Source organism: Medicago truncatula, chromosome 4 (assembly GCF_003473485.1).
Source record: "Medicago truncatula cultivar Jemalong A17 chromosome 4, MtrunA17r5.0-ANR, whole genome shotgun sequence".
In the NCBI taxonomy this organism is placed as follows: Eukaryota; Viridiplantae; Streptophyta; class Magnoliopsida; order Fabales; family Fabaceae; genus Medicago; species Medicago truncatula.
This window is the reverse complement of record NC_053045.1, coordinates 53,481,221-53,508,891: the sequence shown is the minus strand read 5'-3', so window position 1 is coordinate 53,508,891 and position 27,671 is coordinate 53,481,221. Positions and strand designations below refer to the sequence as shown.

At 36.7% G+C, this 27,671-nt stretch overlaps 2 protein-coding genes across 6 annotated transcripts; one reads left to right on the top strand and one right to left on the bottom strand.

The window, feature by feature from the left end:
- Window positions 1-9: 9 nt before the first annotated feature.
- Window positions 10-3,821, bottom strand: LOC25493878 (chaperone protein ClpB1). The gene is made up of 5 exons (XM_013602524.3): window positions 2,446-3,821; window positions 2,172-2,353; window positions 1,236-1,870; window positions 621-1,098; window positions 10-512 (listed from the first exon to the last, which is right to left on the bottom strand). Exons 1-5 carry the CDS (start codon window positions 3,593-3,595, stop codon window positions 219-221), a joined length of 2,739 nt encoding a protein of 912 aa, XP_013457978.1. The 5' UTR covers window positions 3,596-3,821; the 3' UTR covers window positions 10-218.
- An 8,971-nt stretch (window positions 3,822-12,792) lies between these two features.
- LOC25493876 (uncharacterized) lies at window positions 12,793-25,874 on the top strand. Of its 5 annotated transcripts, none has more exons than XM_024782062.2 (10): window positions 12,794-13,048; window positions 13,527-13,722; window positions 15,094-15,417; window positions 15,543-18,106; window positions 18,229-18,353; window positions 18,648-20,396; window positions 20,751-20,799; window positions 20,879-21,123; window positions 21,481-21,582; window positions 25,143-25,874. In XM_024782062.2, the coding sequence occupies exons 3-10, from the start codon at window positions 15,225-15,227 to the stop codon at window positions 25,381-25,383; spliced, it is 5,268 nt and encodes a 1,755-aa protein (XP_024637830.1). In that variant the 5' UTR covers window positions 12,794-13,048; window positions 13,527-13,722; window positions 15,094-15,224; the 3' UTR covers window positions 25,384-25,874. The 5 variants fall into 5 exon arrangements, with proteins under 5 accessions (XP_013457974.1, XP_024637830.1, XP_013457975.1 ...); XM_039833157.1 differs by lacking the exon at window positions 13,527-13,722 and having other exon boundaries at window positions 12,795-13,048; window positions 18,648-19,138; window positions 19,181-20,396; XM_013602520.3 differs by lacking the exon at window positions 13,527-13,722 and having other exon boundaries at window positions 12,793-13,048; window positions 18,744-20,396.
- Window positions 25,875-27,671: the final 1,797 nt, after the last annotated feature.

The window sequence follows — 27,671 nt, the reverse complement described above, 5'->3', positions numbered from 1 at the left end:
GCTAATCAATGAAGAAAGAAACCACAAACTAAATAACAATATTGTGCAATTGAACTTATAAACAGAATTAATTATTCACGACTAAAAAACGGATATTACAACCTTCAAGGATTTGAGTTTCATCCTTCAGACACACCAATCCAAATTGACAAAACTATATAGTTCAAGAAGACCACAAACTATATTCACAGAAAAACATCACTACAGGACAATGAAATTCACTCTTCCATTTCATCATCGTCAACTTCCTCAATTCTCATTTTCTTGACAGCCTGAACAGCATCACTTTTAGGTCCATTCGGTATCTGAATCAATATATCAGACTTCACCCCAGTTTCAGCATTAACAATCCCTCCATTCTTTTCTACACGGTATGCCAAATCGCTTCCCTTAGGACCAGCATCTATGTAAACCGTTGTATTCTCATCAATTTCTTCTCTTATGAGCATCCTAGAGAGTTCTGTCACCACCTTCTTCTCTAGCCATCTTCTGATTGGTCTAGCTCCATACACCTATACAAGTAACAGAAATAACATAAACCAGTTAGTATTGTGATTCAGTACCATTTTGACTGAAGTATTCAATATCATAAAGATTAAGGTGATATTATAATCACTTACTGGATCATAGCTCTCAGCAAGAATATAATCTAGAGCTGCATCTGTTACTGCCAATGCAATTCCTCTCTCAGCAAGACGACTAGCCACATCCTTCATTTGCAACCTTGCAACCTTTCTCAATTGCTCATGTGATAGAGGATCAAATACAACAACTTCGTCCAGTCGGTTCAACAATTCTGGCCTGAAATGCCTTCTTACTTCCTGCATCACTCGATCGCGAGCAGCTTGCATGGTACATTTTCCTGAAAGTCCACTCAAGAGATGCTCAGCACCAAGGTTAGAGGTCATGATGATCACAGTGTTTCTAAAATCCACAGTTCTGCCTTGTCCGTCAGTCAACCTCCCATCATCCAAGACTTGGAGAAGAGTGTTGAATACAGATGTGTGTGCTTTCTCAACTTCATCAAAGAGTACAACACTGTATGGCCTTCTCCTTACAGCTTCTGTTAATTGACCCCCTTCCTCATGTCCAACATACCTGAAAATAAATTCAATATAAAATAAGATACTTGTTCTCATAGACCACATACTGCAATGTATAATTCATATTTAACTCTAGCTAGTAGTTTAGGCTAATAGTCTAAATAAAATTCAGGTACGAATCTAATAACTTACCCTGGTGGTGCACCAATCAATCTTGATACAGAGTGTTGTTCCATGTATTCCGACATGTCAATTCTCACCAACTGATTTTCATCATCAAATAGCTGCTCTGCAAGAGCCTTTGCAAGCTCAGTTTTACCAACACCAGTCGGACCAAGGAATAAGAAGGAACCAGTTGGTTGTTGGGGTCTTCCTAAACCAGCTCTTGATCTCAATACAGCCTCAGCAACAGCATTAACCGCTTGGTCTTGTCCCACGACTCTAGTGTGCAGTCTGTCACCAAGTCCAACCAACCTTGCTTTCTCATTTTGGCCGAGCCTAGTCACTGGTATACCAGTCCATCGGCTAACAACCTCGGCTATTTGGTCCGGTCCAACTGTTTCCGTCAACATTAAGTTCTCATCCGTGTTCCCATCAGTGCTACCTTCAAGATTTTTAATTGCAGTTTCCACCTCTTCAATTGCACCATATCGCAGGTCCGCAGCTCTTGCTAGATCATACCGCCTCTCTGCCTCCTGTAGTGCAAAGAGGAGCTCTTCACGTTTCTGCTTCAGCCTTCGAATCTCATCAATCCTCTCTTTCTCTTTACTATACTTCATCTTCAGAGGTTGAAGCTTGTCTCTCAAGTCATCAAGTTCTCTCCGTACCTGTGAAGAACATCAACTATCAGAATCATTGAAGTACCGTAAATAAACAATATAAAATGAAAACTGATACGCAATTTGAACCATTATCCCACATTTGCAGCAACACCACAATATAGTTATGTTTTTAGTATTACAAAAATGAAGTTCATTTAGAACATATGAAGTTAAATTAAACTAAACTAAAATCTACTATGAATAAATATATCTTCATTGTTAAATATATCATCAAAATTAATGCTATCATGGCATATTTGAATTCAGAAATCATTGATTAAAAGAAAAACTTAACATCCATACTTACATCTACAAGACGGGCTTTGCTAGCTTTGTCCTTCTCTTTCTCTAGAGCATGCAGTTCAACTTCTAATTGCATTCTCTTCCTTTCAAGATTGTCAATTTCCTCAGGTTGACTATCAAGTTGAACTCTCACATTAGCACATGCCTCATCAACTAAATCAATGGCCTTGTCAGGTAGATGACGCCCTTAACAAATACAAAACGCATACCATGTTAGCATAACCACAAGTGAAATCATCACATTCAATACATAAAAAATCAATACCAAAAACACATACCGGTTATGTACCGACTAGACAATTGAGCTGCAACTACAATCGCGCGATCTTGAATTCGAACACCATGATGACCCTCATATCGCTCTTTTAATCCACGAAGAATACTAATCGTATCCGGAACACTAGGTTCAGCCACATAAACCTGTTGAAACCTTCTTTCAAATGCTGCATCTTTTTCAACATACTTCCTATACTCCTCAAGTGTTGTAGCACCAATACATCGAAGCTGTCCACGAGCAAGCATTGGCTTAAAAAGATTAGCAGCATCCATTGATCCTTCTGTTCTACCAGCTCCAAGAACAAGATGAATCTCATCAATGAAAAGAATAACCTTCCCTTCAGCTTCTTCAACTTCTTTCAAAACAGCCTTCAACCTCTCTTCAAATTCTCCCCTATACTTCGCACCAGCAACCAATGCTCCCATATCCAGAGCAATTAACCTAACATCAGCAAGATTGCTAGGAACATCACCTCTAACAATCCTCTGAGCCAACCCTTCAACAACAGCAGTTTTCCCAACACCAGGCTCACCAATAAGAACTGGATTATTCTTAGTCCTCCTTGACAAAATCCTCACAACTCTTCGAATCTCTTCGTCGCGTCCAATAACAGGATCAAGCTTCCCTGCTTGTTCAACCAAATCTCTACCATAAGTCTTCAATGCTTGAAAATTCGTATCACCGGAAGCACTTTCAACCTTTTTCCCATCTTTACCCCTCAGCTTTTCAACCTCAGTTTTAACCCTAGAAACAGCAACACCAGCTTCTTTAAACAAATCACCAATCTGAGAATCCTCAAGAATTCCCAAGATTAACTGATCAACAGCTAAATGAGTATCACCACGTGATTTCTGAGCAGCTTGTGCTCTACGAATCGCTTTGATAAGCGCGGTGCTACCAGGTACTTCATCTGGTGGAGGAGATTGAGATGGAAGTTTCTTTAATGCTTGTTTCAAAACACGTTCAACGGCACGTGCTGATTCTTCACCAGCAACATTTGAAATTGCTTGGAAGAAAATACCGTTAGGATCAGAAACTAGAATTGATGCAAGGTGTAAGGGAGTGATTTGTGCATGGCCTGAAGTCATTGCTAGCTCGTGTGCACCAGCAAGTGCTTCGTTTGTTTTGTGAGTAAATTTTTCTGGATTCATTGTGAACGATGATTTGTTGATGGAATGAGAATGTTGTTAAAAGAGAATGTAGAATTGAGAATATTTGTGGTTTGCGTTGTAAGATAGATTGTTAATTGAATGAATGATTGATTCGGTGATTGAAGCGGTGAGGAAGAAGAGGAGTATTTGTTAATGGAGAAGATGAGTCCAGATGTTTCTGTGGGGAAGAGAAAAAGAAACTACTAGAATTCTCTCTTCTATTCGAGTCTTTTCTTTTCGAACGACCGTTTGTTTTTATTTTCCTACAAAAACCATTTTCTTTCAAGAAATTGAATAAAATGGTTTTGAAATTAATTATCTTATCCATGGCATTATTAGTAAACTTTTGGATGATTTTATTTTTAAGTTGGGTTAACTTTTGTTAAATAAAATAGTTAAAATAGCTGACAAAAAAATTAAGGACAAATTTTCAAGAAAATATTGGAGGTATTAAAAATGAAAGTTTGTATATTTAAATGCACTGACAAAATACTATTTAACTTTTTTACTTAAAGAACACCATATCCTAGGTTCTGAGCCTACGTAAACTTAAAAAGAGTTTATACACTCACTTATGAATTTGACTCGTATAAGCATGCGAAAAAATAAAAATGATTTTAAAAACTTTATCTTAATCTTAATGATATACAACATAAAACCACAGTTAGAAAAAAAAATCATAAGAGTCAATCTCTAAGATAGTTAATGTCAAATCAAATCAAATCATCAAGTACATTTTCCCCTTGTTTTAGCTTTCAAGATTACATGTCTAAAAAAATTAATTCAATTCCAATTTTATTTCCAAATCATCTTGCAAAAGAGGTGCATTTCCTAATTATGCTTTAAAATGAACATGTCATTCTTTATGGTTCAAATTAGGGGTGTTAAAAAACGAACCAATAAAAAAAACCGTAAAACGAACCATTCTAAATCGAAACTGCAAAAAACTGCATTTGGTTCAGATATATTTGGATCACTTTTTTACTCAATCACATGGTTTGGTTCAATTTACGGTTTTGATTTTATCAACCGAACCAAACCAAACCAAATCAAACCGCAATATAAGAAAAATACTGATTAAATATATATAATCTAAACCAATACTCATAGAAATTCAATGAAAACTTTAATAAAATGACATTTTTTCTTGTTAAGTTTCTTCTGTGCTTTTTCTATCAAAAAATGTATTTATATGCTATTTGAACTCTTACAAAATAGGATTACTTTTTGTCTATGTTTTAATTTGGTCTACGTGGTTGGGAACATTTTGTTATGGAAATAAAATTGCAATGTTTGATGAAATTTAAAACATTGCTAAAAATATGTTATGTTTTAGCTTTTTAATTTGATTTTAACATTAAAAAAATACTTACTAGAAAAACCGCATCAACCGATCAAATCCAAACCAAACCGTATTAGTTTGGTATAATTTGGTTCAAAATTTATTTTAAAAGTCAAACGAACTAAAACAAACCGCGTACTTACTTATCTTACAGTTCAGATAATTTTTAGTCTCAAAACCGAACCAAACTACACCGCAAACACTATAGTTCAAATAATGATTTAAAAGGAATGAAAGTCTTGAAACATAAGCGAGGAATTTGAATATTCAAGTTTTCCTACTCTAAAGACGAGGTCTAACAGAGTTTGATATACAAATCCCTATCCAAAAGTATTTGTATTATATTCAACATTAATGAGAGTGATTTCGTTCAATTTTCAACCGTAGAATTGTCTTTTTTACATTTCTTTATTTTTTTTCTTTACCAAATGAATACCTCTACATTGAAGAAAAAAAAAAAACAATTTTAAGACTCTATTTTATCTCATGAAATTTGTAAACTCAAAGTTATTTATCAAGATCATGAGAATAGATGGTTTCTCACAAAACCAAAATGATAAATGGCTCAAAAACATGAAAGGTTTTTAAGTTCAGTAACAGCATTAATAACAATATATATTGTTAAAATTATTACTTTTTCCACCTATGCCTTTCCTCGCACCCCCTATTTTTTTTTCTTTCAATTTTACCCCTGGTTTGGATTTCGTTTTCCAGATTGCATTGTTATAATTTTGCAGAACTTTTACAATTTTAATCTTCAAAGTACGTAGAATAAAATGCAAATAAAATAAAAAATAGAAATAAAAAGACACAAACATAAAAACAACTCATTTTATTAATGGTTTAATGATATGTTTCGTCCTTGCAATTAGGCGTCATTTAAAAATTAGTCCCTGTAATTGCTAATCCTGGCAATCTACCCTTGCATTGTTTAATCATTTAAAATTTTGTTCTTTGACCAACTTAATCACTACCACGTCATCAAATTAGCAAAATGGCATGGGAATGGACAAAAACACCCTCGTCATCCATTCGTGAAATGACATTTTTACCCCTGTCTTTATCTTCTTCTCATAATAAAGACGAGGGTATTTTTGTCCATTCCCATGCTATTTTGCTAATTTGATGACTTGGTAGTGATTAAGTTGGTCAAATGACGAAATTTTAAATGATTAAACAATGCAAGGGTAAATTGCCAGGATTAGCGATTACAGAGACTAATTTTTAAATGACGCCTAATTGCAAGGACGAAACACATCATTAAGTCTTTATTAATATATGAACAATACATTACAATCATTTTCAAGCTTTTTAAACTTATTACATAAGATCCTAAATCTATTTCTAATCTCCTAAGAGCCTAATTATAATATCCTAAGAGCCTAACCACTAGTATGTGATGGGACATACCAGTAGTTTACCAGTAGTTTCCCTAAGGGAGATGGGGGGTGCTCAAACTTACGCCCAGACAGGCCAAGCTAAAAACCACACTGACCCACATGACCCTCAGATGAACCGCGCTTCATTGCAGCGCAGTTCCATCCTCATTGACCGTTCATACAAACCCTGAAAGTTTTCAACGAGGCTCTTATCTATGAAAGGCCAACGATGGAAAACCATGGTTGTAGAAGGAATAAGATGAGGAGAGGGTGGGAGAGGATGGTGTGAGAAATGATGGGGTTTGGAAGGCTATTTATAGGGAGGGGTGGGTCAAAAACGGTTAGGAGGCCATAAATGCAGTCAAAAAATGCGTTTTACCACTTTTTTTACTTGACCACCGACAAAAACGTTTGATGCAGACCACCGACCATGACTGATGCATTCCGGAATATAAAATCCGGAATGCACACCTCTTTTCCGGATTAATGCGATAATGGTGGTGAACGAGAGAAGAGTTGGCACTTCCTGTAGGGCTAAGGACATTCCGGAATGTAAACTCCGGAAAGATTCAGAGCCATTATTGTGGGTTTGGACGGTTACAACCACTGACACGTTTTCATTGACTGTATTAATGATCTATGACTTGTTTTAGGCTATAAATAGACTTTCATCTTCAACAAATATCTTCATTCTTCACTTCACCTATTTTCTTCCATTTTCTTCAAATGTTTGTTAGTTTTTTTGGGATCCAGATCATCTCCAGCTGTTTGTCTCCAGTGGTCTCTGCTGCCTTATTTTCGGTCGTTGGATTCATATAAAGACTTAGAAAAATGGTTAAAATAATTAAGTAATAATAATTAAATAGTATTATTACTTAACGACGCGGCACATTGGTTGTGACGAGGGTTTCTTAACGACGGCTGCCTGACCTCAGTCACTGCGTTTATCGGTGACGACGGTGCAGAAAGACCAACCAATCCACTTTCCTTTTTTCTATGGTTTTGTTGAAAGCAAACGGGAAAATCGGTCTATATCTATTCTTTGATAATTTTTTCATTGAGTTCAATGCTACCAATTTTTACATGTTATTTTAAATTTAACCATTAATTCACTAAATTTATATAACAAATTCTTCAATGGTTGAACATCATCAACGGAACATAGATATGATGTTTGAGGGTTGAGGGGCAAAAACCAACTGACTAGATTGAAAATATAACAACAGAAAACGAAGCTTAAATGATGATAATGGTGGGACGATATAAAATGATTAACAAAAGTAAACTCAAAAGAGGTTTGCAACTTGCACGGAACCAAGCAGGGAGGGTTGAAGAAATCCTTGGAAAATTGGAGAAGATGAATTAAGATTCTCTCTCCTCTTAAATTGCCCCTTTTTTCCATTTTGTCACTTAACCCTTGGATGAATCTGATGGCTTAAAATTGCACAGGAGAGGCAGCAGTAGGGGAAACGCATGAGGGGATCCAATTCTGTTTTTTAGGGGTGTCGATGGTGTCATGGTCATTGTTGACCGTTCATAGGAACCCTGCAATTGCAATGCATTGCAGCTTGTGTGGGGTTCATATAACGGTCAACAGAGACCCCTTGACATCAAAGAAAGACACAGAAAATTACATAATGTAACACTCCTATTTCTATTAAAGCAATTAAACATGCGAATAATACATTTATTCAAGAAATAGAGGCCACGTCATCATACAAAAATTCAAAACCATAAACATGTATATAAACTTCAAAAGTCGCAGCGGAATAAAAATCAGAGTACTCAAAATATACATGTCATGAATCAATTATTACATCAACACAGATGAATCTCAGATTCCCAACATACGGACGACTCTCCAATCATAACAATAATCCAAATAAACGATCTAGACTATGACAACCGCCTAGATCAGAGCCACCTAGACTCTACAACACCGATATCGGAGAAAGCTCCCGATATCCACCAAGCACAAAAACACACCGAGCAACTAATCCTGCACAACGTCTACCTATCCATACAGACAGACAGGTAGGCGGTCAAAACCACTGGGGATAAGTATTACATCATAATAATCCAAATAACAGTTAACATGAATAATTCAATTCAAACATCATGTACTTGATCAATGATAATATTCACATATGTATATACTTATATCATAACCCCAATATTTCACATCAATAATTCATCAATCACATGTGTCATGAACAAACATCAATTCACAGTTATTCATACACAATCACCAAATCACCAATCACAGTTCTCAACATAAGACTCATGTCATGATGTGCACCTAGTTCGACACGTATATGCATGCGGTACCATATCACCTCAAGGTCGTCACCTATATCCAGACTGTCAAAGGTCTCTGCAAGGCCGAAGCCCACAATCTAGATCACTATGGATCTCTGCAAGACTGAAGTCCACAAAACTAGATCACTCAATGATCTCTGCTAGGCCGGAGCCCAATGATGCAACAAAAACATCATATCAATCTCAACACGACTATGATGCATGGACATGTACAAGGACTCAATAATGCGACGACAATTCACAATTTTCACCTCAATATATAGGACAACACCCAATTATATTGATTATCTCTACAACATTTGCATTATCAAGAAAACATGTCCGTACACAATTAAATCATAAGATTCATCATCACCACATTAACATGATTATCAATAATCAACAATGTCATTCAACATTAACTATCTCATATAGTTTCACCATTCAAGCATTCCTTACATTCTAAGTAAGATAACATACACACCTCATGATAAACATCATATCCAATACAATCATTTAATCATACAACTTCACTTAGTCATATAAGAATAGTCACAACAATTCATAAGACAATTGGCTCAAGAAACATTTCCGACCAAAAACCATATCAAGTGGCCACCGGCCAACATTGATAAATCCCAAGACAAACAACATAGACAAATTGAAAGTTCTCAAACAACCTTAATCAATCATAGATTCATGAACTTGAGTCGTCTCCGGACTATTAGACATTAATCCAAGAATAACTAAAGTTCGTACGAAAAACCCAATTTCACAACCTTTCACATTCCCATCCGAAATATCACTTTTTACATGATTAAGATGTTTGACCACTCTTACAAGTCTTACCTAAGTCTATATGACCTGTAGGTTCAACTTGTAAGTTCCATTGTTTACAAAAGTTTGTTTTCGACAAAAGTCTAAAGTTCCAAAAACTTCAAAGTTAAGGCTCGATGAACAATTTCAAGTTTAGGCAAGCTAATCATTGTTCCAGTAGGTTTAGGGGATTAAACATTAGTTAAACATGTTGAAAGAATCATTTTACAAGGCTCGGAATGGCCCCCAAAGACCCGGAACAAAAGATTAAAGTGGCTGAAACTGGGCTTGTTCGCTTAAGCGACCACCTGGTTCGCTTAAGCGAACGAGTTACAGTAGCCAACTGAAATGTTCGCTGACTGGTCGCTCATCAGTTCGCTTAAGCGACCACCTGGTTCGCTTAACCGAACGAGTTCTAGTAGCTACCAGTAAGGTTCGCTTGCTAGCTCGCTCACACGTCGCTTAAGCGACCTAAACCCTGAAAAGAGTCTGATTGCTCGCTTACAGGTCGCTTAAGCGAACCTTTAAGCGAACGTTCACAGTTCAACATAAAATGTTACGGGTTTGAACCCATTTTCACCCAAAATCCCCAATTTTGATCCCTCAGCCCAAATGTGTTTCCAAATGATGTTTACAGGTCAATATGACTAAAAGACTCACAAGGACTCAACCAAACATGAAAACAATTGACAATTGGGCCAATTCACCATTTTTCATCAAAACACCAACAACATCTTAATTCTCCACACAAATCATGAATCATGCAAACCCAAGCCATGGATTATCTTCAACAACATGACATATCAACAACAACATCAATTGGTCATGAAACTTATCACAATTCAACAACAGCAAAGCATAATTCACCAATTGAACATATCTTTAACATATACAAACTTCTCATATTTTGAGCATGTAATTCAACTAACAACAATTCAATTATCTATCACTTCATACATCTAAACATGTCATCATAATTAGAGCACAAATTTCATCACTTATGAACAATTAATCAATTCACCCAATTAAGCACTTTTCATACAAATAATTGAAAATTGCAATAAATGATTATGATGAATTATAACCCCTTACCTTAGTTAGGTTAATCTCTTTAGCTTAGACTTCAATTTTGCTCCTAGCTTTTCTCCCAACCCTTGATTCTTCAAGTCCTCTTCTCTCTAACCCTTTTCTTCTCTTGCTCCCACTTTCTCTCTCTATTCTCTCAAAAATATCTTATGAAATGAAAGTGTAAGGAAATTTCCTCTAAGACAAGGTTTTTATATCAAGTCCCCTTAATGGGCCTAACTCTCAAACTTAATGGATTTAACCCATTTCAACTCACTCTAAAACATTTATACACACACAGCGGTAATTCACTAATAACGGTAAAATATCATCAACGGCCACTAAACGGTAAAACCTTAATTATTTACTATAGTAACTCAGTAAAACAATGGTTCTCACTAATCACTAGAAGTAATCATCACCAAAACTTATAATTTACCCGTTCACACCAAATGACCAAAATACCCCTAAGTTTAAAATGACTAAAATACCCTTCTAACACAGAAACTCACGAAAATGCACGCAATGAACAATGATCACATACAAACACATATAAACACACAATAAAAGTAATTAAAATAAATCTAATGAAAAATCGGGCTGTTACACATAACATCTGATCCAGATTTATGTTTTCGAAAATAACTAATAATCTGGTTCGGATTATGTAATCCGGACCAAGGGTATTTTAGTAAATTTTGCAAGGCACGCGAGGAGGCAGCAGGGTGGGAAAAGTAATAGTCTATTGTTAAACATTCAAATTTTGGGCCCCGATAACTATGAGGCCTGTGCCACAGGCCTAGTTAGTCGTAAATATGAGAAACACCATGTTTTTATTTTTTTTATTTTAATTTTTGAATAGTATTACCGATCATCCTTGAAATTTTTAATAATTTTAAGTACCAATCCATGGTAGACCATTTATGAAGTTTGTCCACATAGAACTAAACACGCTTGGAGATTAATTAGAACAGCGATGCTAAATTGCACAATGTGATTTCCTATGAAAATCGACGAATACACGCGTAATAACTATCTACCACGTACAACTTCTAGTTTTTTTTTTGTTTGAAAACAATATAAAATTAAACATATAAAAAGGTAGACAACGAACCCTAACTTATAGAATTCATCAAGCGTTACGCTTCTTCCTGATCAACAACACCGATAATAGTTTGGAATTTTCTACAAGAGTAAATTATCTTCATTTAAGCTTAAGCTGGATGTTAATTTAGTGTCTCATTTTCGTTCTTCCAAAACTTATTGTGTTTTATGTTGAAGTCCCTAAAGATATTACGAGTTATCTAACAGTACTCATCCAAGCTATCTAACAACGTCAATGTCTAAATTAAATTGAGAAGCTTGTTTTGAATGACGAGACTTCAACAACCCACTGCAAACCTAATCCAATCAAAGCATAACTCTAAATCCATGTCTAAAATCCGTAGGTGGTTGTTATCCACTGTCCCAAATCGAAGCAGAACTCCAAACTAGGGACTAGGAGAGGTGTTTGTGGGTTGAAGACATAATGATGAAGATGGGAGATGGTTCCATTTTCTTGACGACGGTGTGGCGGTGAAATAGTCGTGAACATTGAAAAATGGAATTTTAAAAGGAAGTAAATGTCGAGATTATAATTTTTATCGTTCGTGAGTTTTCATTGAATTTTGGTCATACCATTAATCATTTTCCTAATTAGAATACATACAAAACCACTTTACACTATCAGCCATTTAAGTTCGTTGTATGAGACACATCAAACTAAGTGTTTAAAATAGAAAAAATCAAATTAAATATTTCATAATAACCACCTTTATTCATAACGTCTCTTGTTTAATGACTTTGCATGGTTCACAATCACCGCCAAGTCTCTGCGTCGGCTCCACCCTACTTCTTCTTCCCATCGTATTTGATCCATACAGACGATTTCGTCTTGCGATTCTAATACTTCTATTTCATCCTCAGAAAACGGCTCCACCCTACTTCTTCTTCCCATCATATTTGATCCATACAGACGATTTCGTCTTGCGATTCTAATACTTCTATTTCATCCTCAGAAAATATACTGCTATTATCTCTATTCATAGTAATCTAATCGATCTCGTCTCGTCTCATCTCATCTACTTAAAACTTTTTTTTTTTTGAGAGATCATCTACTTAAAACTTAAAGCTTGTATGAACACATTTTAAAATAATTGAAGTACAACTTCTAGTTTTTCTTTGATGCCATAACCGCGATACGTGTATGGTTTCAATTGGCGATCTTCCATTGGGCTTGCTTCGCATTTCGCGAGGGAAGAAAGAAAAGCCCATACCAGCTTTGTATCCAAACCAACCAGCCTCGTCTCACCGAACCTAACCTCCGGTCCGAACCTTGGTGTTGTTCCTCTGTTCGTTGAAAATTTCACACTATTTCGATCACTTTATCTCAGCTAGAGCTAAGAAACTCGTTTTTCCTTCCTCCACCGCTACGACGAACCCTAACGCTTTGATCTTCAACACTCTTTCAGGATCAATTTTCATCTTCAACTGAATCTTATTATCAATGTCACTGTGAGTTCACCTACTCCATTTCTATCTCTAAAAACCCTAGTATTCTCTCTCTACAAACAAATCTGCTTCCGTTTATCGCTTTCCATACTGGGCACGATTTTGAGAACTCGTTTTGTTGTTTTGTGTTTGTTAGTCGCTATTTGCGAGCTTGAATTGTGAATTATTTCCGATCTTTTGTGATTTGGTAATGATTTTGAGATTTTGTAGTGATTTTTGGTAGCTGATGAGAAAGCATGGGAAGTGAAATTGTAATCGAGTTTTGTGTTTGTTGAATTATCTCATTTCTTTAGGAAGTTGAAAAATTTCAGCTTAGTTGAATTGTGCGTATTTCATGTTAGATTTTATATTTGGGTTATGTTTTACACTTTTCTAGTTTTTCGTTTTTGCTTCAATGTGTTTCCGAGTAGTTTTGGTTTCTCTTGCATTGAGGAGGAGAGTGTGAATTTTTGCATGCTGATATGAGCTTATTGTTATGTAGGTCTACACTGTAGTTTATGAAAAAAAATTAAGCGTTTCTTCTACCGGAAAATTGAGTGTTGAAATGATTTATGCAAGTAGATTTCTCTGTTAGGGTTAGGTTAGATAATGAAGACGGGTTAGTTCAAATTCTATCCATCTGGGTGCAATATGAGTTTGGAGCTGGAAGATATGAACAGAGACGGCGGATTCTTGCGGTGAGGATGTTTTTATAGTCGTGGTTGAATTGTATGTGTTCGCATAAACACAAGGGGTGGTTTGAGGCTGTGGATGCCTTGAAGTTTTTGGATAAGTTTGCTCTTTGGGATTTTTATTGGTTATTGTTTTGTAATAAATTAGAGTTTGCTTTCAATATCGAGGAATTACTACTGCCAAGTCTCAAGGATGATAAATTACTGAGGTAGTTAAAACAAAGGGGTGTAAAATATGTTGGATGCCATTACTAGAATAACACACATTTGCAAATAGAAAATAGGGAGCTGCGTATAGGGAATGTGTAATAAAAGCTCTGCATTGGAGTTCCTGCTGTTTCTGCATGACTTTGGTTTAGATAACACATAAATGTGTACGATATATGATATGATGGTCTAGGTTCTGGATTTCTGTTGTGTTTTTTCCTTTGTTCTCAAGATCATCAATGCAGTGGATTTGGTCGTTCTCGGAATGTCCATATACTCTCCATTTTGATAGCTTATGTGCACTTGTACTTCAATTTGAAGGGGGAGGCAGATCATATTTTATTTATTTGTTTGCTTGTGAGTTAACAATGGCGAAACCTGGTTGTTTTTTGAAGAAAGGCAAAACCTGGTTGTTGATGCCAGACTTCTTTTTAAGTTGATACTTATGCAGAAGAGCTATTTCTATTTGAACATTCTGTAGTTTTTTAGTACTGATCTAGATGTTGGAGGATATTTACAAGTCAATTATATGTGAGAAAGAAATGATTGGATGTGCAAATGTACAAAAAATGTCTGAAAAACATTACGGCTTATGCGTAGAGTGTGTAACATTACCCGTGATTCAACCTTGTAACACTCGAGTTACTCCAGAGTATAAAACCGAGAACTTCATTTTTTTTTCCTCTTACAATTCTCCCATTTTTTCTATGTTTAAGATAGAACACCTAGAACCTTAATGTTGGATACTCTAGCTTCATCTTACACTTCACAAAGACATTTGATGCATTTTAGTTGACTGTTTTTTTATCAATGAAGCAGCAGTGCCCCAAAATTTCTTTTGATTGCGTTATAAAAATTTTCAAATTGGTCTGCAAGAAAAAAAGCTTTGGGGCTGCTTTTGCTAAGCAACAGTGTGCTTGTCAAGAAATGTTTATTTTGCTTCGTGAAAATTTTATTTTGTATTTGAGCTGCTTGCTTTTAACTGTTGCACGCTTATTATACATGGTGCATTTGATCAATGGTTGTGTATGGTATCTTGCGTTGCATGACATTTCAATTATTTTTATCTTATCCCATGTTTTGACAACTATTTAATTAACAATTTAACATTACACCAAATGGACTTTTACTAGCTGGCTAATTTTTTTTTTTTTCTTAAACAATTTCCAGGAGTAAATGATAGTTGCTCAGAGGGGTGTTTTTGGACATGATATTTGGAGAAACTTTTTCTTGATCTTCCTTGGTTCATTCCGGCTTCTTATAAACAGTTATCAGCTGAAAAATTGTGAGCTGGGTCATCTATGCCTGGAAACGAGGTAGGAGACAGGGTCCATAATTTTTTTGGTCAAGAAAACTTGTCCCAGGGCCAGTATCACGCACAGGCAGTTGACGGGAACTGGCCTGGGCTAAGCAACAATTTGTGGGCTGGCAGCCAGAGACCAGCCGGTGGACCTTTTATTTCCAATTTGAAACATTTTAATCTACAACAATCAGGTAGAAGTTTATATATGTATTTGTACACACACACACATGACACATATATATCTAATATTTATATAGTTGATTGATATATCTATTTTTTATTGTTAATAATCATACTTCCTTTTCAATGTTCAAAGGTTCTGAGCAGGGAAACACAAGCGCTCTACATTTGCGACATGGTTTGAATCCGGCACAATCAAATCCGAGGCCTGACATTGGCAGAAATCAAACCCCAAACCAACAAACAGCTGTTAATGGCTATATGCAAGGACATCAGGTTTTCCAGACTAGGCAAAATGAAACAAATATTTTGGGAGTGGATACGGGAGCTGATTTGCATGGCATATCAAGAGGAATAACGGTGCTAGAGTCACAGCAAGGGGCTGGTCTTGACCACTATAAGAGAAACTTGACTAGGACTGATGGTACAGAGTCTCCTGTCAATTATGATTTTTTTGGAGGTCAACAACAAATAAGCAGTCGACAATCAGGCATGCTTCAGTCTTTCCCTAGACAGCAGCCAGGGATTAATGACATGCAGCTTTTGCAACAACAAGCAATGCTCAACCAGATGCAGGAACTTCAAAGGCAACAACAATTTCATCAACTAGAAGCGAGGCAACATAGTTCCATGACTCCTGCTTCTTCCATTTCAAAACAGACAGTTGCCAACCATTCTCCATCTCTTATTAATGGCATTCCCATTAACGAGGCATCTAACCTTATGTGGCAGCCTGAAGTTATGGCAACTAATGCAAATTGGCTCCAGCGTGGTGCATCTCCAGTTATGCAGGGCCCCCCTAATGGTTTTGTGATATCTCCAGAGCAATTGCGCTTGATGGGTTTGGTTCCTAATCAAGGAGACCAGTCTCTTTACGGGCTTCCCATTTCTGGTTCTAGAGGTGCACCTAGCCTGTACTCTCATGTTCAAGCAGACAAGTCAGCAATGTCTCAGGTTTCTATCCAAAACCAGTATTCTCACGTTCAAGGTGACAAACAATCATTACCATCCATATCAGCTAGTGTTAATACATTTCCAGCTCATCAATATGCTGCAATGTCAGATCAAACGAACTCAAATGACGGAACTTCAGTTTCTAGACAAGATATTCAAAGAAAAAGTATGTTCGGTTCAGTTGCTCAAGGTATTAATAGTGGACTGAATATGGAGAACTTGCAGCAGATGAATTCTGAGCAAAGAGATGTACCAATGGAAGATTTTCATGCAAGGCAGGAACTGGCCGGATCTTCCGAGACTTCACAGGACAAGATGATAGGGCAGGCTCCTCCACATAATGTGGCTACTCTAGATCCAACAGAAGAAAAGATTTTGTTTGGTTCTGATGACAACCCTTGGGATGGATTTGGCAGGAATTCTGGTTTCAATATGCTGGATGATTCAGATGGTTTTAGTGGATTTCCATCTCTTCAAAGCGGGAGTTGGAGTGCACTTATGCAGTCTGCTGTAGCTGAAACTTCTAGTAGTGAAATGGGTATACAGGAAGAATGGAGTGGTTTAAGTTCCAGGAATACTGAACGTTCATTGCCAAAAGGACCTTCACCCATTGATAGCAGCAAACAACAATCAGTTTGGGCTGAAAATAACTTGCAGTCATCCCCCAATATAAACTCACGGCCTTTAATTCGTCAAGATGATCTTAGCAGGCCCAGTGCCACTGTAAACTATTCTGGTCTTCCTGGATTTCATCAGCCAGGTGCTGATACTGCACAGGAACAGCATAACAGATTACATGCAGATTCTTCTCAAAGATCAATTCCTCAGATTTTAGAAAGAGGTAAATGGCTAGATTGCAACCCTCAGCAAAAACCAGTGGCAGAAGGAAGTCATATCTATGGAAATGCTACCAATTCCTCATGTTTAGAAGTAAATGAAAAGGTTATTTCAGGTTCTTGGAATCATCAACAAACTCTGTCATCCCCTAACAGAAGTAGTGAGCCGTTCAATAGATCTAATGGATGGAATTATATAAAATCAGCCCCACCCGAAAACAATTCTACTCCTAAACTGGGCCAGGTTCCTACTACGTGGGAGCCTGATTCTGATAATAATCCATCTGTTGCTTTGGAACATGTAAAGTCGGCAGGTAATATGCAGGTTTCTGGGGAAGATTCTGGTATGAATGGCATCGTTGCCATGCCAAACTCTGGTGCTACATGGGTCAGCCGACCGAGCAACCATCAACATTCTAATGTTGACACATGGAGGCATGCAGATTCTGTGGGGAGCTTTGGAAGAAACGAAGGTGCAGGAGGGAAGTATAGGCATCACATGGAGAAGAATCCTTTAGTTTTGGAGTCATTACAGAACGAGAATTCAGAAGGAGAAGCATATGATATGGAAAACTCAAATAAAACGGATAAATCTGCAGATGGTATTGAGTCTAATCCTTCCTATCATAGAGCTAGTGGTGTGAGAGAAAACCCCAATTTCGACGGAAGTGATTTGCACAGCCCGAAGTTACCTGGTCAGGGAAATCGTAGACCTCCTGTAACTCGTAAATTTCAGTATCACCCAATGGGGGATGTTGGTGTTGAGACAGAATCTTATGGAAGCAAACATGTAGTAAATTCACAGCCTATGCCCCATCAACCCTTTGGAGGACTTAAAAGTCGAGACCAGAGCTACCCAGGGCAGTCAAAATATGGTCATTCTGATGGGAATTATTCTGAAACAGAGAAGGTAAACCCTTGTTACGCATGAACCACTATAGTAATTGCTTAAAGTTTTCTTTACTTTTCCAGCTGCAGAGGAATCATAGTAAATTCCTTAATATCTGATAGAGGTGGGAACTTGCTTTTCAGGTTGACAATAAAAGCATCGATGATAATGCTTCAAAAAGTGAACTATCTAGTTACGCACCGAAAACATTGATGCCATTTGATAGAAATTTTGGTAATTGCGCCTCGAATAAGACTGCTTCGCCCGGGTAATTGAATTGAAAATTTTCCTTTTGCTTTTGGTTTTTCGATTGTAAATAAATTTACTATTTCATCACGCCATACTCCCTTCTAAATTATTGTTTCTTCAATTATTATTTTAACTATAAAATAACTGTAACTGTGCTCGTTTAACGTTTTCATTTGCTAACTTATGTTCTAAATGGTGCTGCAACTTGGTTTACTTCTCTCTTTTTCTTTCCTTTTCCCATTATTTTTCTCTTCATAATGTGTAAAATGATCTTAGCTCAACTGTTTGCTTTGGTTTTTTAAAATTATTGTAGTCAAAATATTCTTGAGCTTCTTCATAAAGTGGATCAATCAAGGGAGCATGGCATTGCAACAAATATGAGCACTTCTAACTGCCATTTATCTTCCAGGGTGATGGATACCGAATCTTCTAATGGGTCTGTTGTACATCCTCAGCGGAATCAAACTTCTTCGTCTCAGGGCTTTGGTTTACAATTGGCTCCTCCTACTCAAAGGCTTCCTACGGCGTCTTCTCATGCTACACCACATGTTGCATCTGAGATGGTAGACAAGGGTCATACTTGGTTGGCTGATGCTCAGACTTTTCCTTCTCAAGAGTCATCTCATGAAATTAGAAATAACATAGCTGGTTCCTCGGGGCAAGTTTTTGATAAAGCCTCCCAGTATAGTGCACTGGGAAATACTCAACAGGCTTCCACATCTGGCTTTCCTTTCTCCCGGATCCATCCACAAAATCAGAATATGGCTAGTCTTGGTGGACAAGTAGCAAATACTCAATGTGATAGTGCAAGTCGTGTTGAGCGAATGGGTTCCACAAGTCAGATAGATGAATATTGTGAAAGAGCCCAAACTAGTCAATCTGCAGTGTCATCTGCTCAGGACCTTCCCAAGCTGAGTGGTATAAACCAGATCCGCCATGGAGATCCTACCATGCAAATTTCAGCATTGGAGGCTGGCACAGCTCCTCATCCTTCTGTCACTTTTAATGCATCTCTACATGGTACCCCGTCTAAAGTTTTACGCAATGTATGGACAAGTGTTTCTGGCATGCAACAGCCTGATGCTTTGATGGCTCCATCCCATCCCCAACCAATTAATATCTGTGAAACTGCAACAGAGCCACATAGGCTACATGTTGAAGATTCAGAGAATGATGCTAATGACCTCTCCAGGAAACAGATGTTGCCTGAAGTTGTTGATGCCACTGGTGAAACTGCAAATGCTTCACTTGTAGAGGAACATATTGTGAAAAGTACACCTGATGCATCTCAATCTAGCCAAGCTGCGACTTCTAGAGATATTGAGGATTTTGGTCGGTCTTTAAGACCAAACACTTTTTTGCATCATAATTTCTCTATGCCAAATCAAGTTCAGTCCATGAAAAATATGGAGATTAATCCTATTCATCAAGATGTCAACAAATTCAAAGTTACAGATGATGTAGGGGATAGACAGCTTGATTCTAACCATGGACAACAGTCATACAAATACAATAACACCGTCGAAGATGTTTCGGGGGATAATTCTTCAGTGCCAGGTGATGGACGAGAAACTAATGCATCTTCCGAGGAGAGGGTCATATATGATCAGAAAAATGCTCTTAATGTTGCTAATAGTAATAAAGTAACTTCTCTTAGAAGTGATCATTCTTTAATAAATCCTCAAATGGCTCCATCATGGTTTGAGCAATATGGAACTTTTAAAAATGGAAAGATGTTGCCAATGTATGATGCACGTGCAATGACTCCAAACATTATGAATCAGCCTTTCACCGTGAAGAACCAATCTGCTAGTTTGCATCTTGGTAATCCAATGGAGCAAGTCAATAGTCTCAATGATGCTGGTCAGCATGGTCATGCCAGGCCAAGTCCAATGCCTACTTCAGTTGCAAATGTCAACGTGCCTTCTCAGTTATTGTCTCCTCCTGCTATTGAGCCTGATTTGCTTACTGTGAGACCAAAGAAACGTAAAAGTGCTACTTCAGAACTCGTGGCATGGCATGAAGAAATGAAACAGGGTTCTGAAAGGCTTCGAGACATCAGGTTCTTGACAAAATTATGTGATTTAGGCTATAATTTGTTAATTGTTACGCAAAAATAGTTTTTTAGTAAAAAGTTATCTTGTGTTTTTTATTATTGGTACCTCTTAACACAAAATAAGCTAATCTAAACACATTTAATGCACTTGCAATTCCCTGTTGCTATTATTGATCACTTGAAGTGGAAAAAGATCCCATCTGTTTGACAAGTTGATATGATGTTTTTGAATTGCTTGAAAGTATTTCATTGTTTACTGTTTGACAAGTTGATATGATGTTTTTGAATTGCTTGAAAGTATTTCATTACTTTTTTATCTTTTTTCTTCTAACAAGATTGCACTTCCTTATTATTTGGCAGGGGGGCAGAATTAGACTGGGCACAATCTGCAAATAGATTGATTGAGAAGGTTTGTTCATAATCACCAGCCTATGCAAATGAAACTTCCTTTGTTACAGGCATTCACATTACTCACTGTATAATTTTAGGTTGAGGACGATGCTGAGCTAGTTGAAGTTTTGCCAACAATGAAGTCAAAAAGAAGACTTGTCTTGACAACACAGCTCATGCAGCAACTACTTAACCCTCCTCCAGCTGCAGTTCTCTCTGCAGACGTCAAGTTGCATCATGATAGTGTGGTTTATTCTGTTGCTAGATTAGTGTTAGGAGATGCGTGCAGTTCAGTCTCATTGTGCAGAAATGACACGCCAGTGCCTCCGGCTAGCGAAAATCTGTAAGATTTGATTTTTCCCTTTTGAAGTGAGCATATGCGGGTTTTGAATGGATCATAGGGCCCTTATCAAGTGAGCCCTATATTGTTGTGATTATGGGATGTCAGAAGAGTTGATCATGATCATGAAAATCCATATGAATGGTCTAGAAAGTTTTTCAGAAGGAAACGGCGACATTAAAAGTTGCATGACCTTGTATTTTCATCTTGACTCTGCATACATGTTTCATGGTCACGATTCTTCGTCTCATTCACAATAAACCACTTCTCTTATTTGATAGGATCAATATATTCAGTCTTTCATTCACTTGTATATAATTTTGAATGTGATAATTGAAATTTGTTGTTAATGTATTGCAGCCGGCCCAACAGGCTTAAATCATCTGATAAAATTGACCAGTACATTTCGAAAGTGGAAGATTTTTCTGATAGGGCAAGGAAGCTGGAAAATGATGTCATGAGGTACTATTGCAGTGTTCAATTGGATTTTTTCAATCCGTTTTTTATTTTTTCTAATGGCCCTAGTAGCAAACTATGAAGCACGGACACTCCTCAGGTTAGCCATGTCCTAGTGTGACGCGACGGTGTTTGACACTTGTACGACACATGTAAGATAACTCAAAGAAGTGTCGTAAAATAAACTCTTTTCTTTGCTTCAACACATCTTGGACACTCATCAGAAACACTAGGGTTGCCTCAGCGTTCATTGAGGCCTAATGTGAAGTTTTACATATGGCCTTTTAAAAATTAACGACAATATCTTATAAAAAATTTATCTTTTGTTTTTATTGCCAATCTTTAATTGATGGAGTGACGGGGTGCGGACATAGTTGGAATGTCATCAACCTATAATGATGCCTTTCACTTTCAATTTTGCTTAGTTTTTTGTCAATCTTTGTGTTAACATTTAAGATTATGGAGTATTTCTTAAAAAGAAGAGCAGTCCATTGGCAGGTTCTTTCTTAGAAAGAGAGGCCGTGTTTGATTAGCAATTAGATATATTCAATTTATTTACTAATATTTTTCTTGTGCAAAATGGAAACTCCAAAAACACAAACCTCAAGATCGAATTAATGAACTTCTCGTCAGGAGAAAGGTACTTTGCCTCTAGGACACCTTAAATTGTTTGAAATAAGTGTGGAACCTATAGTATATAAAATCAAACATACAATTTTTTGGCCTATATAACAGAAAATTAGAGGCGTAAACCCTTCTTTTTACTTGCTTTGGGCTTGGGTCGCCCCCGAGACACACCATAGACTTGTCTACGGTAATAATGAACACCTCTAAAAAAGTTTTAAAAGTAATATCATATTATTTTAATTAGGTATTTGAAAAATTCTTTTCACATACAAACTTCATCTTCTATCGTATCCGAGGATGGTGATTAATGAGTTGGTTAAAGATCTTGAATTTGATTCCATTATTTTCAGTTTTTTGTAAGGAGATGGATAGATGTAGTTGAATTGCTAGTTCATATAGTTTTAGATTTTTTTGCAATAAAAAAAATTGCTCAATTTAAACGCATATATAAATTTTCATTCTCAATTTAGATATAGTACAAATGATGTTATAAAAGAGCTGCATAGCCCAATATCATCATACTTACGTGCATCATTAGCCAACGGGATTGTAGAGGGGGGTACTAATATTGCAAGTTGATGCATTTTGGCTAAAAGACCCGAAAATTGCAAAGTCTTGGGTAAAAATAACACGTGGTGCTATTGTACTTCAAGGTTTTTCTGCTTTTGAAACACAACCATATGAAAAATTGAAAAACCCGATGAAAGTAAGATTAGTGATTCAAATAAATTAGTAAATGGCCCAAAAAAAACCAACAAGTAATTAACAATCCCGACACAAAAAAATTATCATGGCTTTTTTGGACAAATCACACACATGCGCACGCGCGCACACACGCACATAATATTATATAATATGGGCCATATCTAGTGAGAATGAAAATTTTATGCGAGTTAGGTTATTTATCAACCTTTGGAATAAAATGTGTGGCTAAGATTAAAAGGCTCCATTTAAGTCATATCGTGCCTCTCCACCTCTCTATCTCTTGTCTATGGGTTCCACAAAATTCCAAAAAATTTGTTTACCACAGATGTCATTTACCTTTTAATCTTCTTTCAACCACTACGATCAACCACAAAAAATGAATCTGCTAATGAAGGTTACAGATTCGGTCAGGAGGAAGAAACCTATCTGCTAATGAATCTGCTAGTTTCAACAATTCTCATTCTTTACATTTCTTCCTAGCTGCTTGGCCTGTAGTAGGTATCTGGTCTACGCATTAGGTATCAGCACCATGTTGCCGGCCATCACCGCTATTTACGTCATTAGAGTTGCAATCAAAATACATTGATTCGTTTTATTTTCTTCACTCGAGTTTCCTCTCGCATCTTTTTAATTTTCCTCTTTTAGAGCCCTCTTTAAATGGAATATTTGTTATTTGCCTCTTTAATTGATCCAATGATTGTTCCTTTGCCTCTTGGAGCTTCTTTATCATGTGTAAATCGTGCAGCTAACAATATAAGGAGTGTGTGAATCGTAAAACGCGAGAAAAATTGTGTTATTTATGTTAGAGAAAGGGTGTGGGTATTAGAAAATCGAAGTCTGCAGAGATGTGGTGACGAGGGTGATTGGAATGTGGAGCACACTCACTTAAGTATTTTTAAACTTGTTCATACATTTTAGTCCAATGGATGATATTAACTCCTCTCATATAAATATATATCTTTTGACATTAGCTGTGTCGTGTCTGGTGTCCTTGTCAGAGTCTGTGCTTCATAGGTAGCAAATAATACTGAAACTTTGTTATTACGTCCGAAACTGTTAAAACTTAAAAGCTTCTGCAGTATCTGTTGCCTTTTCCTGTTCCTTCTTTGTGGTAGTAAAATTTCAAATAACAAATTCAGCAAGTTGAATTTGAATTATGGAGCTGTTGTCTATGCCTGATTTACTCTCTTTGCCTGAAAATAGTCTCAATTGCTCATGAGATAGATACAGACTTTCCTCCTCTGAAAATTGGCTCAATGTTGCATGATATATTGGTGGATTCGGCAATGTCCGATGAGCTGCAAGATAAGGGTCAGGCTCTGTCCAGTGGGTCACAAAACACAACTAAAATTTGTCAGTGCTGACGAGAGCAAAATATCCTTGATGATGTTGCAGGGGGTCCACCACATTACCATGAACTAAGGGAAAGGAAAACTGAAGACTCTGCTTTAGGGTCGGGGAGAAATTTCATCCCCTGTACCGAAGGTTGGTGGCAATTTCGGACAGTGGTGCTGACGGGTGGTGAGGGAGTCAAGGACAGAGAAATCACATCTTTGGAAACTGCTGGAGAGAAAGAAGAAATGTTGGAATGTAATGCAATGAGCATCTTTGGATTGAATTCTAATAGTTGATAGTGGTGCTAACCATGATTTTATTTCCCGAAGGTCACTAGAGCATTGGGATTGTCTGTGAGGATTGTGAAACAAATAGACACTGAGTGACTTTTACAACCAATATATTCAGAAACTTGTTATATTGGATGCTTATGTTTTAGAGCTGGCTGGTCTGCATGTTGTTTTAAGAATGGCTTGGTTTAAACTTTGCATGGCAGCCAACGTTGTCAAAATCTGAATATACCCTGGATCAGGAGTGGGTGAAAGATCATAACTCAGAGAATCTTAGCATCCTACCTAAAGTGCCAAACTATACCTACACACTCATGCATAAAAAATATCATATACAAGGAAAATAACCACCAAATTACGATATAAAACTAAAATCATAGGTGCATAAGTCATAACGCGTAAGTTTATATCACAATCACAGAAGTTCATGAATCATAGCCAATCTAACTGTAACAATTCTAGATAACTGTCATTAGCAAAAATGTTTTGCTTTTTATTTTGGTTGCCCACTGCTACTACTATTTTAGGTTACACTTTTTGTTTATTAATATATGCTATGGATTTTGTCACCCTCCCCTCATTTTACCATTTTTCATCTTGATGATGCAGATTGGAAAGCAGAGCCTCGGTTTTGGACTTAAGAATTGAGTGTCATGATTTAGAAAGAAGATTTTCTGTCATCAATCGATTTGCCAAATTCCATGGTGCACGGGCGCAAAATGATGGGGCAGAGGCTTCATCATCCTCTGAAGCAACAGCAAATGCTCAGAAATCATTTGTGCAGAAACATGTTTATGCACATCCAATGCCTAGAAATCTACCAGACAGGGTACAATGTCTTTCACTTTGATAATTAATTAATTCATTTGTCCATCTTTCTTGGTCGGTTATCTCTGGAATCTCCTGTTTTTTGGTCCTTTTCTTTCAACTTATATTACTGGGACTTCATCGCCATAGAACCATACAACTGGCAATGTAGGAGAAGAATGGTACTAGATTGCCTCCTCAACCAATGGAGGCTGTTAGATCTTTCCAATCTATATTTGTATGTATGTATTTATGCTTAGATCTTTGCAATCTCGTTATCTTTTACTTTTGGTTCAGGTTCTAAGCTTTTTTGTATATAGTAAGATAATATATGCAGTCTACTTAGTTTAACCATGCCGTTTTGCTCGGTTATCTGATTGGTTACCATAAGCTGGTCATTGTTTTTCTTTTTTCTTTGGATAGAACATAAGATGTTTATTGTTAACTCAATCATTTATTTTCTCTCAATTCCAGATCATTTTCTTGTATTTGTATATAGCAAGATAATATATGTAGGCTACCTGGTTTCAACCACATACCATTTGGCTAGGTTGTCTGATTATAGCATAAACTGCTTAGTGTTACTTTATCATTTCCATTTTCTCATTTCTAAAGCTTTTTCCAGCACTTCGTTTGATCCAGACTATGGCTCAGTTTTGTCTGATTAATTGGCATCAGCTCTGCTTCACTCGATCATTTTTTTTTTGAAGAAGACTTCACTCAATCATTTCATTATTAATTTCTACAATAAACCATTTTCCATGTGTGGTTTTCCTCCTTCCGGTATTTTCTATGCCCTTAGGCTGCTCTTTGTTGAGGATGTATTTGTATAAACAACCATCAGTAATAGCCAGTCAAATACTATTCTTGAATAAAACTAAAGTCACGAGGGGCGAGCTATATGGATATTTACTTTTGGAGGGAGATATGGTTCTGGCTAGAGGAGTATATTCTTTTGTACAACATTTTTTAGGCCGTTCATGATAAGCAACATTTTTTTTAGAAGTGGAGGTCGGTGGTTTGATGGTGTTAAGTGTTACCAATTAGTTAGGGAGTAGCTATTGTGGCTTTGAGAGTTGTTGTCATGAAATTTAAATGCAAGGCGGTGCAGATTGACAGTTGCCTCATTTTCCGGCTACCATTTTAGTTTGTGCTTTGCTCCATATTTTCTTTAAATCATTAACTTAATATTGCTTTATGGATGTTTATATTTGTATTGTCTAAAATTTCCATTTTGTGATGAGTGAATCATTAAGATTTTCCATAATATTTTATGGCTGCGGTGTTTGTTTATTTAGAAAATAATCTTGAACAAATGGAAATGTTGGTGGTGGGATAGCAAAACAAAGGGTCATGCTAAAACAACTAATTGTTTTTTTTTTTTTTTTTTGAGAGAACTAACCACTAATTGACTTATTGGTGCCAATCGGACAACTCATGTTGAGTGGTTAACGTACATCACTAGCCATTACGTAATCCAAATTCAAAAACTTTGTCAATGGACAATGTCTGAATTTTTGTTGTGTCGGTACATGAAGTAGAAGCAAGTATTGTACTTACGTACGTCGGAAGATGCCAAAAGGGGAAACCACTAAACATCGACCATGAGAATCATGTTAGTCAGAGGCCATTGAGAATCCCGATGGAAAAGGTCGTTATCAAACAAATAGTAAGATTAGTAAAATTAAGGAAAAAACCCTTGCAGCTTGTCATTTTGCTGCACTTGTATCACTATCCACCAGGCAGCAACTTTTAAGATCTTCAATAAAAAATAACTATTATGCATTAAGTCACCAAATATTATATATATTTACAAAAGAAAAAAAATCAAATTAACATGAGTGTCACACAAGGCAAACTAATATTTGGCCAGTTTTTATTTTTTATTTTTTTATATACTAATTTCTTCTATTAATTTAGCTCTTGAACCATTGTGTTTTAAAGCAATCTAGCGAAAATGCATAGGGGTGGACAACGGGTGGATTTAGTCGATTTTGAGCCGAAAAACATCAACCGCAACAAAACCCATGTTTGTAGATCTCAATCGATTTTTCGTCCATTCAATTGCTCCGGGGATGGTGAAGGGTGAAGCAGGAGGCGGATGAGTCGGTTGACAGGTGAAACAAGTGTGAAAACGAATGAGAGAAAATAGGAAGAATAGCTCCAGATCTAGCCGTCAACACCATTGTTTCATTACCGTGGCAAGTTCCTCTATATTTGTGGTGGTGGCCTGCATGCTGGGCAACATTTTACGGTCTTTTTCGCAAATGCATCTCCAGCTAGCTGATGCAAAGACATTTTGTGGAAGAGAAGGAAAGGCTATGTAAAGTG